We start from the raw sequence: 13,126 nt of genomic DNA, 5'->3' as shown, positions 1-13,126 counted from the left end.
CTCAGGCACTGGTCACCCCCTCCCCGACACATACCAATTAAGGGATTCTGAGGTAGTGTTTGTGAAGGTTGTGGAGAGCATTGGACTGACTGTCCAGCACAGCCACCAAACAAACAGCAGAAAAGAGAACAAATCTATGGTCTTTGGTTCCTTGCAATTCATCTTATAATGGAGAACGAGATAAGAATACTTCTTTAACTGGGTGTAGTGGCACAGGCCTTTAATCCCAGCACTCAGGAGGCAGAGGCAGGTAGATCTCTGAGTTTGAGGCCAGCCTAGTCTACAGAGTTCTAGGACAGCCAGGGCTACACAGAGAACTGCTGTCTTAAACAAACAAAAACAAAACAAAAACCCCCAAACCAAAAAGACTGCTTCTTTCTCCCTCTTTACCCCAAGGCTTATTAAGGCATTTTTCCTACTGATAAGAGATGTCATTACATTATCACATATTAAATTTCTCGATTAAATTAAGTTTAAACTTTTGAATATCCTATGCCTTTATTCATGTGCTTTGAATGTTTGTCCCAGCAGAAACTTATGGCAAGTTTTTTGTTTGTTTGTTTTTGAGACAGGGTTTCTTTACATAGTCTCCTGGAACTCTAGGCCAGACTGTCTTTGAACTCACAGAGATTTGCTTGCCTCTGCCTCCTAAGTATTGGGACTAAAGGTGTGTGCCACCACTTAATTTTATTTTGAGACAGGCTCTTGCCACATAGCACAGGCCAGCCTGGGGGTTGTCCTACCTCAGCCTCTCTGTGCTATGATTACAGGCTCTGGGAAAGGAGACATCTAGAAAGCTGTTGAATCATGGAAGCTCTGCCCTCCAGGGTGGGCTCACTGCCTTATAAGGGCTGTGGGCCTGTGCTCCTCACTCCCCCTTTGCACTTTTCTGATACCATGTTGTTCGTCCACTATCTGCTATGTGTACTTTGATCCTGGATTCCCTGCCTCCAGTGCTGTGGCCACCAAATGATTCAAATTATAATAGCCCAGTTTCAGATACTGTGTGATGGAGGCACAAAGTGCACTAAAGTGAACAGTGGTACCATGGAAATGGAGTGGACACATGTAGTGTGGACCTGGATGGCGGAGGCTGGACTGTGTCAGTGACCACTCGAAGCCTGTCCTGCTGTGAAGGTCCTGATGAGACTGAGGTGGGTAGAAGAGGAGGGTGTGGGGGAACGTCTACTCTTCTTGGAGATTCCTTAAGTGGTTGTGATGAGAACACTGGTGGAAACATGGACAGTAGCAGCTATTTAGGCAAGGCATCACACGTTGTGGTACACGGTAAGCTGAAGGGTGCGCCATCTTTTATTGAGTGGCAAAGAACTTGGCAGAATTGCACCTCTGTCGCAGGATCTGCTGAAAGAGCCACCTCAGCACATCGTTTGGGGTGCTACGTAACTTCTTTTAACTTTGCAGAGTGAAACATAACACAAGTAAAGTGCTTTAAACGAGGAAATCTATCATCTATCTATCTATCTATCTATCTATCTATCATCTATTTTGTTTTTTTGAAACCCCGTTCCTTTGTAGAGGCCTAGCTAGCCTAACTCTGTTCTCCCTTTTCTTCTATATTTTTCTTTGTGGCACCTCTAAGCAACTGCCATTTTATTTATTTTTGTGCTTGTGTTCCATCTTCTCTCCCCAATGGACCGTTAGCTCAAGAGAACAAGTAATGTGCTTCCTTTGTTCAGGTTTGTGTGCTTGTCTGGTGTGTTGCTGGGAGTCAGATCCAGGCCCTCATCTTCTCTAGGTAAAGACAGTATCACCGAGCCACATCCCCAGCACCTTACGCTTTTGAAACTACTTTCCTTGGCTAACCGTCACTGAGGGTCTGAGATGCACCAGCAGCGACATCAGGGAGCTCGGAGGTAAATCTTCTCTAGGTTGAAGAAGATTGTAGCCTCCGCCAATATCTTCGATGTAGCACTTTGTAAGACCCCTCAAAAAAGTGCCCCCTCAAAAAAAGAAAAAAAAAAGACACTGAGCCAGAGGCGCCTACTTAAACTGTGCCTATGTCTGCATTCCTGATGTATGCTTACTATGGGTAAGCTATCATTGTTTGTGTATGTGTGGTTTTGTTTTTTGTTTGTTTGTTTGTTGTTTTTCAAGACGGGGTTTCTCTGTGTAGCCTTGGCTGTCCTGAACTCACTTTGTATACCAGACTGCCTTCGAATTCACAGAGGTTGCCTGCCTTTGCCTCCCTGAGTGCTGGGATCACAGCTGTGTGCCACCATGCCTCGCTAGCTAGCATTGTTTTAAGTTGCTAAGTTTTGGGGATAATTGTTTAAGTTGTAATAGATAATTAATAAAGAGTCTCTGAGCCAGATTAATTTATTACTGGTTTCTACACACACACACACACACACACACTGAGCAGGAAGAGATGTAAGAAGGATTTACACATCAATACACTCCACTCCAGGAACCCAGACACCATAGAATCTGCACATCAGGAGTCTGAAGAGCAGATGGACAAACAGCCACTTCTCCAGGCTGTTCTAGCCATCCAGCCCATTGGCTAAGCCATGAAGAACCAGCTTGAGACACTAAATCATGCTGTGCTAAGCCAGCAAGCAAAGGTTGGGGCGGCTTCTACTGAAAAAAGTACCAGATACCCCTCCCCCCACCCCTTTCTGGATTCTTTTCTGTCTCTTTACTCAAGTGCAACGCTGGTCACGGCTTCCCAGACACTGACCCTGTCTACCCTCCATTCTCCCAACTCATGCTGAGCAACACATTTCTGGTGAGTATATTCATTTCATAGGCCTGAGTAGCAAACTGCCGGGGACCTTAGAGCTTGAAGGAAAGGGATGCGTTCTCTCATAGTTTGAGCTAAAAGCAAGGTATCGCAGGGTTGGGAGTTCTCTAGAAGGCCTCTAAGAGAGAATAGTTCTTTCTCTTTCTCTAGGCATCTAGTGTTGCCAATGCTCTCTGGTGTTCCTTGGCTTGCAGCCCTTTAAATCCAGTCTCCTGCCTGTTACCTCACACTATTCTCCCTGTGCCTTCATGTCACAGCTGGTAAAGAAAATGACTGACCACTCCGATGTGATCTCCCTAGCTATGACTGTAACAGCTTTCCTCTAAATAAGGTCACACTCTGAGGCACTGGGACCCAGTGCCAACCACACCTCCATATTTTGGAGGCGATAGATTTCAACCTGTGACACATACCTATAGCCCCTGATCCATTCTGTGCATTCCAGGACCTTGAAATATTGTCTTTAATGTGACAAAACAGTAATCCTTAGTGTTTCACCAACAGACATTTATTGAGTGCCTACTACACAGAAGGCACTCATGTGGGTTTTCTGCGATAGAAATGAATCTGTAAAACATGTGGCCATATGTACTTTGGGCACTCTTGCTAGGTTAAAATCTAACCTAGGGTCTATATTAATTTTGAATTCTGTCATCAATAGTACAAGTTAAACAAGGAAACAAAGAGCCACACAAATAAATGCCTGTGTGTGATGAAATGACTGCCCTGTGCCCAGTTGCCAGGAGACTTGCCAGTTTGGCAGCCTCTCGCTCCTCTGTAATCAACAGCTTTGAGTGAAGCCAAAACCAACAAGCTTCTGGGGGCCGGTTAACGTGACCACATGCCCGACTCCTTCCCACCTTATGCCTCTAAACACCTGACATTTCATATATTCGTGGCTTTGCTCCTGTCTTCTCTCCAAGTAGGATGTTAGCTCCAAGCTCATGTCTGCTCAGCTCTTCCTGCTTGTTGGCTGTGGTGTTGGGAGGGTGGTCCTTAGCTGCTCCAAGCCCTGGTTTTTGTTGTTGTTGTTGTTGTTTTGTTTTGTTTTGATTTTCGAAACAAGGTTTCTCTGTGTAGCCTTGGCTGTCCTGGACTTGCTTTGGAGACCAGGCTGGCCTTGAACTCACAGCAACCTGCCTGCCTCTGCCTCCCAAGTGCTGGGATTAAAGGCGTGTGCCACCACCACCCCGGCCTCCAACCCCTGTTGGTTTGAACATTTCCCCCGCATAATCAATATTTCCAAAGATTTATTTTCATGTGTCTCTGAGAACTGAAACCACAAATGTTCCCAAGTCTGGAGATTAGAAATGCTTTTCTCCACCGTCAGGCTTTCTGCTTCTGCAGTTGCGTAACTGTTCTTGCCTAGACCTTTCCATTTCTGCCTGTTGTTTACTCACTGCCTTCCTTGGCTGTCCTTGGGTTACTCTCACGCTCCGTTCCTCTCTCCACACACAGGCACTGACTGTTTAATTTATTTCTCTTTATTCCTTCTTGTGCAGTACTAAAGTATGTGAGAGTCACTCCTTTTCTTTTTAAGTACAAGGCTGTCTGCCTCACCTTGCCACCCAGAGCAGGTCCTCTCTCTGAGCAAGTAAACTTCCCTTGCCATTATTATTTTTTCCGGAAATAATTTCTACTTGGAAACCGCAAGTAGTTTTGAACCAGTCATTTGGCAGCCTCTGAGGGAGACACACGGCGTTCCCTTTAGAGACTCCTTACTGCTCAGCACAAAGACACCCTATCATATGGACAGTGAGTAACGCTCACTGAATAGGCTCCCTGCAGCTCGTAATATTGCGCAGGCAACTCACACATATTTTGACTGCACACTAATCTCCTGAGTCCGTTTTACAGATAAAATGCTACTCAATGACTTCTCTTCTGCTTTTGTTCCTATGTCACTGTCCCTCTGTATTTAATAAAGTTTTCAGAGCCAATGTCAGAGCTTCTTGGTTCCTTCCCACGATCCCACATCTTCTGTTTTTGTTTTTGATATTTATTTGGTTTGTTGTTTTTGTGACTGTCCTGGAACTGACTCTGTAGACCACGCTGGCCTGGAATTCAGAAATCCGCCTGCCTCTGCCTCCCCAGTGAGTGCGCCACTGCCTCCCGCTGTTTTGGGTTTGTATTCCCAGTATTGTTTCAAATGCTCTTACTGTTTGCTTCCACCACTGGGCTTAAAACAAAAACAAAAACAAACAAAAAATGCCAGCAATAGAAACTCAGTTTTGTTCAGCATAGCATTGTGTGCCCCTACGCACAGTGGCAGGGCACACCACAGGCACTGAATAACTAACTATTCCTGAAATAAAAGCATTTCTGAAGGCTCTAGTTACTTTTGACTCCTGCGAAGTAACAGCGGCAGCTACTTTTAGTTCTGAAAGTGGATTCTGGGAGATAAGACACACAGTGGCAGGACGTCACTTGATGAAAACTTCAGTGAGCAGGGTTCAAGGTCACCCCTGGAGGAGAAGGAAATGGGGCGAAAAGGAGAAGGGAGGATTGATGTGAAAAGGTGGGGGGTATCTAGTGAGCCAGAGGACAGGGGATACAAAATGGGGCATCCTGCTTCCTGCTGGGACTGAGCAGGACAGGGCCTGACTCTCAGAAAGGGCTAAGGGTGAAAAAGATAAACACAGAGAAAATGAAATCCAGCTACCCAGAGATGCCAAGGGGGAGAATAGAAGTGGAAGGCCTGCCGCGCCCCCGCCCGCCCCCCGCACAGAGCTTGTCTACTGTGGAGAATGTAGATTGGCGAAGCCTGCAGGTTGGGACCAGGCAGCACAGGGCACGAGGGTCTGGAGATGCCAAGAGGCGTGGGGTGGGGCCGAAGGGAGTGGGGTGCAGGGGCGCGGAGAGGCGGTGCAGCGGCGGGCGGGGCGGCCCCGGTGGCCGTCGCTCACTTCCGGGAGAGCCGGGCGCCCTGGCCACCGCCCGGTTGGAGCCGCCAGCCGGCCGGGGCCTCGGAGCCTGTGAGCGCACAGGCAAGGCCGCAGCCCAGCGTCTCTGCAACTGCCGTCACGGTCCGTCACCATGGGGGCGTCTGGGCAGCTGCTGCGCGCCGTGATCATGGGGGCCCCGGGCTCCGGCAAGGGCACCGTGTCGTCGCGCATCACCAAACACTTCCAGCTAAAGCACCTCTCCAGCGGGGACCTGCTCCGCCAGAACATGCTGCAGGGCACAGGTGGGAGCTGAGACCAAGGGCCGGTGAAGGGCGATCGTCCTGACGGGGCTTTGCGGGCCGGGGTCGAGGGTCCTGCAACGCGGGTGCAGCGCTCCCGGATCTCGCCTGGGGAAAGAGCCGCTACTCCCCGAAACCTCTGGTCTCGGTGGGCAGCTTCGGGTGGATTGCGGGGGGTGAGGGGAGGAGGAAGGACTAGGAAGTTCAAAAACTAAAGGAAAACCCTTGGCTTTGTTTGAAAAACACATCCGACTCCGCTGGCAGCTGCTGTGGGGGTCCAGCTGGGGGAGCTGTGCCCGCCTGTCCACGTGTTCGCGGAAGGCAGGTTTTGCATTTGCCTGGGTTAGCCTTCTTTTCTGCACCCCCCTTCCGCCCTTATTAAACTCCGTGGGATCTTGTAAGTGCTGACCTTTCTCTCTTCAAGGTCAAGTATTACTTATTCTCTTTGCAGTCACAAAATTGGCTTAGATTTTTGATGCCCCCAGATATTTCTTAGGCACGAAAGTTATCCTTGTAGGCGGTTACATAAATGAGTGTTGTTTCTCCTGCCAAATTCTTCTAACTCAGCACAAATCTAGTCAACAAACTACATTTTACAATAGGTGGGTTTGTGATAAATTCTATTTTAAGGAAAACATTTTAAGTTTATTTTTCTGAGGCAGTGTCATTCGATGTAGCCAACAGTACCTTTAACTTAAACTTGAGAGTCTCCTGCCTCAGCCTCCCTGGTGAGTGCTAGGGTCACAGGCACAGCCAATTAACAGCTGTAAACTATTTTTCAAAAGCTTACACCAGATGTTTACCTCACAATGGCGCTGACCTTCAATTCCAAACTAGTGCCTATTTTGAAATTCACCTGAAGCTTATTTACATAGAAATAATATCTGTTCAAGGCAAAAAAAGAAAAGAAAAAAAAGAAAGAAAGAAAGAAAAGAAAAGAAAGTAGAGGTGAGGGAGAAGGGAAGACAGAAATGCATAAATTAAAAAGCAAAGCTTTCACTTAGTCCCTCCCTTAACCCCTTCCTCAGAGAGAAACAGTGTATTTCCTTCTGGGATATCTCTGAGTACAAGCACATTTGTACATCCTCGGTGTGTTACTCTAGCTCCCTGTTTTCTCACTGTGCATTTAGTCCGTCATCCCATATGGAGCCGTTTATGTCCTTTACACTGTTTGTTTACCTTTACCTGTTTGCTGAGTCCACTACTATTTATTTAACCTGTCCACTCCCTCCTGATGAGTGGATAGCTAATTTCCAGGAAAGGGTGGTTTTTGTCTTTTTGTTTTAAAGACACTGATATTCGGGGGCGGGGGGGGGCAAATCAACCCACTGTTTTCAGTTTTTTTGGCTGGGTCCTCTGCACCCCTGGGACATATTTTCCTCCTCTTCTAATGCTGACCTTAAAAAATAATAAAGGTTGCAGTTAATTAAACGTTATCAATAGGTTGTTTGCCCCTCCCTCCCCCCTTGGTAAATGTTCTTAGTGCAGCAGATTGCAATGTTTAGCTACGTGGACAGTCCTCACCGGAGACTGCTTGGCTGGTTTGCTGCTATCCAAAGTACAGAAGAGCTCTTTAGGAATGACCTGCTCTCTGACTCAGAGCTGGCCTGACTGTGGGTGGCTAAGAATGCTCAGGGATGGAAAACACAGAACATTTACAAAGAGTAAATGACGGGTCTTTAAATAAATAAAGTTTTGAAAAATGAAGAAACAGGGCTCCTTGCTTCACTTTAACACCTGTAAGAGTCAGGCTGACCTCTCCCTTGCAACTCTGTAAAAGGGAAAGAGGTCAGAGAGTTGGGGGAGGGGCACATTAAGATGTTCAGCTCCAGTGGGTGGGGCCATGCACGCCTGTAATCCCAGCACTCTAGGAGGTAGAGGCAGGCAGATCTCTATGAGTGCAAGACCAGCCTGATCTACAAAGTGAGTTGAGGACAGGCAAGGGTACTCAAAGAAACCCTGTCGCAAAAAAACAAAAAACGAAAAGACGTCCAGCTGCTCACTCGACAGTTTCAGTAAGCAGCTGTTTAGTATCTTTTTTCTATGACACAGAAAGACAAATCTTAAAACTTTTAAGATTCCCTTGAGCCCACAGAGATCCACCTGCCTCTGCTACAGAGTGAGTCCAAGGCAGCCAAGGTTGTCTTAAACAAACAAAAAACAAAACAAAACAACCCAAAAAGAACCTTTTATGATTCATTATCAGAAGTAGGTCTTTTGTTTTAACGGGGGTCTCACAGAGTTGCTTTGGCTGGTCTTGAATTTATAGCAATCCTCCTGTCTCAATCTCATCAGCGTTGGGATTAAGATCCATCGGGCCCTGTTAGGAGAACTAAGGTTCTTGGGAGAAGTCTTTGCAGGTCAAAGTTCAAGGTACACAAAGAGCCATTTGCTCTCTGTTCAGCTGGGAAAACATCTCAGAGGGTGAAGCCCTGCTGGGCCCTGGGGATGGTTTCCACTGAGCCTGGCTCATCCAGCTGATGCCTGAAATCCAGAACTGCCAGGGCTTGGGATGTCCGAGTTACTTGCTCCTTAAAGAAATATGAGCAATTCCTTAGCAAACATAGAAAATGACGCTTGGGAGGTGCTATGAGATTGTTTTTACAGATGTTAATGGCTCCTTACGCAGAGTAATTTTTACTAAGTGGTATTTGGCAGGTCCCATAGGTCAAGATTGAAAATATATTCCCAATAAATATTGTGAGTGGATTGGATATTTCCCACAGAATCAGGCAAAGAAGATGTAATCTTTTTTGGGGGGGGGGGAAGGGGCTGGGGTTTGAGACAAAGTTTCTCTGCATAACCCTGGCTGTCCTGAAACTCTGTAGACCAGGCTGGTCTCAAACTCACGGTGATCCTTCCTGTCTCTGTCTCCTGAGTGTTGGGATTAAAGGTGTGCACCACCGCTGCCTGGCTAGAAGATGTAATTAAAACAAAGCAGAAAACCTGCTTCATGTTTTCCGATACTAAATCATAAGAAACGAAGGAAAGAAGGAAGGAAAAAAGAAAAGAGGGAAGGAAGGGCTGGAGAATACTGAAGAGAACACTAACATCCTTGGTAAACCAGCCTCACCCGGAGACCTGACTGATTAACCCTTTGGTGCTTTCTCCTCTATTCTCTCTTTTCTCTTTGTCACACTTGTGCGCGGTTGCACAACAGGTACTTTTCATTCTCACTTGCTGTGAGCATGCTTATATATATCAGTAAGTCTCAGCTTTACTATCACAAAGACGGCACAACTGATTTCTTTGCCCCTGTGATTTATTGGCTTATTACACCAAAGCTTGAGCTTTGCTCATGCTAAGCTGGCTCTCCAGAGCCCTGTTTACTGGAGACTTCTGTTGTTAACCATTCTTTTGCGGTAATAAATAGTGCCCTGCGGGCAGCAACTTTACTTATTTTCCTATGAGTAAATTCCAAGTGTGGAATTTCTCGGAACTAACTGTCATTTTATTAAAGTGCCGCTTTATAGCCCCTGACTAGATCGTTCCAAATGTGTTTGGTGGTAGGAGGAGGATCTGTTCCTTCCTGCAGGAATCATCTATTTTGGTCGTAAACATCTTCCTCAGCTCTACATTCGATTTAAAATGCAAGATGTGAATAGTATTCATTAAAACAAAAAGTGTATGTGATGAGAAAAAGTCATCTCAGAAGAGAGTCTAATGACCCTGGAAACAGCGGCTGACCTGTTGACAGTAGCAGCCCAGGAAACCTTAGGACACCAAGCAGAACAGTGCAGTCAGAAGGCTAGGGTCTGAGATTTTCCTCTCCTTCCTTTCATGAGAAAACAGTGCCACAGAGGTCGAAGTATTCCCTCAGTGGTGAACAGCCTTTCCGCACTCACCCGGGCAGCACGTACATATGCTGAGGTTGAGAGGATACAGAATCAACAGTATGTGCCCAGACTACAGTGAGATTCAAACCGATGAGCTACCTCTCCCGTATACACAAACACCAAAATGAAAATAAAACATCATTTTCTGAGGTACTAGGGTGGAAACACAGGTCCCGAGAGAGTCAGTTCTATAGTCTTTCCACAGTCAAGATTTCCCAAACTGAGGTTCAGGGTGTAATTTTAAGTAGACTATTATTTATCTCGGAGTGTATTTTCAAAAAAAGGAACTTAGAATTTTGTGAACATTTTAGCATACTTATTGAAAGGGCGTGTTGTTTACGGGAAGCAATAATAATTCATCTGTGGCAGATGTAGTAAGGTGAGCATGTGAGTGGCAGAGTCTGGTCTGGCTCCTTGGCGGGCGCTTCATCTGTGATACAAGCCTAGAGGACTAACACTTTGAACGTCATTATCTGTATGTTGAGAGAGCCTAACTCAGCAGGTAATCTTGGGCCCCTAATCAGCTCTCAAGTGTCCATATGGCCAAGCATCATTGTGTGGACTCATGAACACAGACGTGGATAACGACACCCAGATTGATGGCAGAACAGGTTATTTTCATAATGGTAGTTTGGAATAGTCAATATATTTACATGGTTTGAAGTTCCAAAAATAAAATCTAAGAGACTATTTAGTGATGAGAGCCTTGTAAGATATTTCATGCACATAGGACTTGACGTGTTCCCTTAGTGTAATGGTTCCCAACCTGTGGGTCGTGACCCTGTGGGGTGGCAGTTGGACAGCCCTTTAGCAGGCATCACCTAAGACCCAAAACACAGGTGTTTACATTACAGTTCACAACAGTAGCAAGATCACAGTTACGAAGTAGCAACGAAAATAATTTTATGGTTGGTAGTCAGCACAACATGAGGAACTATATTGAGGAGTCACAGCGTTAGGAAGGTTGAGAACCACTGACTTGGTGTTTTCTGTAAGTGGTAACACAGGCCCTTACTGTTCAGAACCGCCAACAACAGTATGCTTTCCGGGGGTGCGGTTCATGTCTCCCCTAGCATTGCCTTCTTGAGATGATTCATCGGCCATGTAACTTCAACATTTAAAGTGTATGTAAGAGCCAGTGCACTTCGGATGTCACAGAGTTGGGTAGCTGTCACCACAACAAATTTTAGAACATTTTTAGTACCCACAGAAGAAATCTTATACCTATGAGTCACTCCCATCACCACCCACCCCAGGCAAGCCTCTGGCAGCACTACCATATCTTTCAATTCCCACATTCTGGACATGTCGCAGAAATGAAATGATAGTCTGTGAGCTTTTCTCTCCGGCTTCTTTCACTTAGCACAGTATTTCTCTTAATTATATTCATTTACTCAGTGTGTATGCATGTGCACACATTTGTGTATGCTATGTTCAAATACTATGTATGTGGAAGTCAGAGGACAACTTGGGCGTGGGCAGATTGTCTCCCTCTGTCCTGTGGGTCCAGGAATCCAGCCTACGCCGAGAGGCTCAGTGGCAAGCTTCTTCACCCACTGAGCTGTGTCCGCTGGTTTTAGAATGTCTCACAGTGTTGCCCAGGCGGTTGTGAACTCCTGGGCTCAAGTGATCCTCTCTGTCCAGCCTCCTGGGTAGCTGAAATTCAGGGTGACTGCCACTGTGCCCAGCTTAGCTTAATCGTTTAAAGATTCCCTTGGGTTGTACTCTATTACTTCTTATTGTCGTATATATATGGAGGGTCTACAGTTTGTTTTTAGTTGATGTTTAAATTAGCTTCTCTTTTTCCATTAGTTATATCTAAATACTTCAGAGCAATCTTAGAGCAATCTTAGGAGAGGTTGGTTTATGTCTACTACCACAAAAAGTAAGCTTCCACTAAGTTCTTAGTAGTTTTCATTTTTAGTTTACAAAACAATGGTATTTTTGGCCTTTTTATGCATATGTGTCATTGTACATTGTTCACATTCGCCCCCCCCCCACACTGTCCCCCACTCATAGTTATTGTTTTTTTAATAAAACATCAAAGCTAGAACTCAGAAGAATCCTGGCCCATGCCTGTCTGACCACATTATCCATCCATGCACCCGGTAATCTGGGGGTCCAGTAGGCACACACACAGAGTCGGGGATTTCACTGAAGATGCTCACAATCAGGCTGCGGCTGTGAGGTCAGGCTCGCACATGGGTATGTGTGTCAGTCAGAGTGGCTGCCGTAAGAGCACACCACAGACTGGATGGCTCAGATCGCAGAATTGGTTTTGGAGCTTAGAAGACCAAGACGAAGGCTCTAGAAGAGTTGGTTTCTGGTGAGGCTTGCCTTTCTGGCAGGTAACCAACCGTCTTCTCACTTTGTTTTCAGACAGCGTTTCTTCTGTGCTCAGGCACTCCCACTGTCTCCTCAGAGTTTACAGGCAGTTTCTGTCAGATTGAGGCCCCACCCTATGGCCCCATTCAACCTTAATTACCTTCTTAAAGGTAAATATAGACTTAAGTATAGTCACATTAGGGGTTAGATTAGGGTTTCAGTGTATGGACTGAAATAGCTCAGTCCATAGCAGGATGGAGACACTTGGCTTCAGAAGAGGTAAAGGTGGGGGGTGGGGGGGGCCATGAGAGAGGGGGGAAGGAAAGGCAGGAGGGGGGAGCTTGTGACATTATAGAAGCTTAAAGGAGGAATTTTTGGTTAGCTAGGAGGTTAAGGCTGGCTTGCCATAAGAGCCTTCTAAAATAATGTCTGTTTTCATTGCTACAATCAAAGACTAGACACAGAATAATTTATTTTTAAAAAGAAGTTTATCCAGTGCACCGATATTGGAGTTGGAAGTCCCATGATCTTGTGGCTGCACCTGGCAGAACCTTTGAGAGGTTTGGGCTCTAACTATGTCGTAAAGCGATAATAATGCTGGGCTAATTCTCTCAGGAGTGAGGTCTAGGTGACTGCTTACTGTGGTTTCTCTCTTCATGCATCGACTTGCTCTTCCACTTGCCTGCACAGGATAATCCATTGTTTCTCTGGGTGCCAGATTTTATAAGCGGTTCTGGCTCATGAACGTCTGGCCACCTACCTAACACACATCTGTATCTTCTGATTTATTTATTTTGGATTAACCCCATCAAAAACATGGTGTTGAGTCAGATTATCTCTCAAGAGGAGGAGCAAGGGACTTTTGCCGAGGTGAGGTGAGGAGGGCTAGTGAATGTTAGTCTCCTGGTAGGGGGTGTGCCTGGAGGGGGTGTGCCTGGAGGGGGTGTGCCTGGAGGGGAGGGTGCAGGTGGGGAAGGGAAGAGGGAAGGTGAAGACAGACTGCTAGGACCGTGTCCA

General features: G+C 46.2%; 1 protein-coding gene across 1 annotated transcript in view; it reads left to right on the top strand.

Moving 5' to 3' along the window:
* The first annotated feature begins 5,679 nt into the window (after window positions 1-5,679).
* Ak3 (adenylate kinase 3) overlaps window positions 5,680-13,126 on the top strand; it is a 30,875-nt gene continuing 23,428 nt past the window's right edge. Inside the window, exon 1 of the mRNA XM_051146308.1 lies at window positions 5,680-5,951. Within this exon, the coding sequence (XP_051002265.1) occupies window positions 5,801-5,951 (151 nt within the window). The 5' untranslated portion in view covers window positions 5,680-5,800. The remainder of the gene's footprint in view (window positions 5,952-13,126) is intronic.

Source organism: Acomys russatus, chromosome 5 (genome assembly GCF_903995435.1).
Source record: "Acomys russatus chromosome 5, mAcoRus1.1, whole genome shotgun sequence".
In the NCBI taxonomy this organism is placed as follows: domain Eukaryota; kingdom Metazoa; phylum Chordata; class Mammalia; order Rodentia; family Muridae; genus Acomys; species Acomys russatus.
Note: the sequence above shows the minus strand (reverse complement) of the source record. Positions and strands in the feature narration are given on the sequence as shown.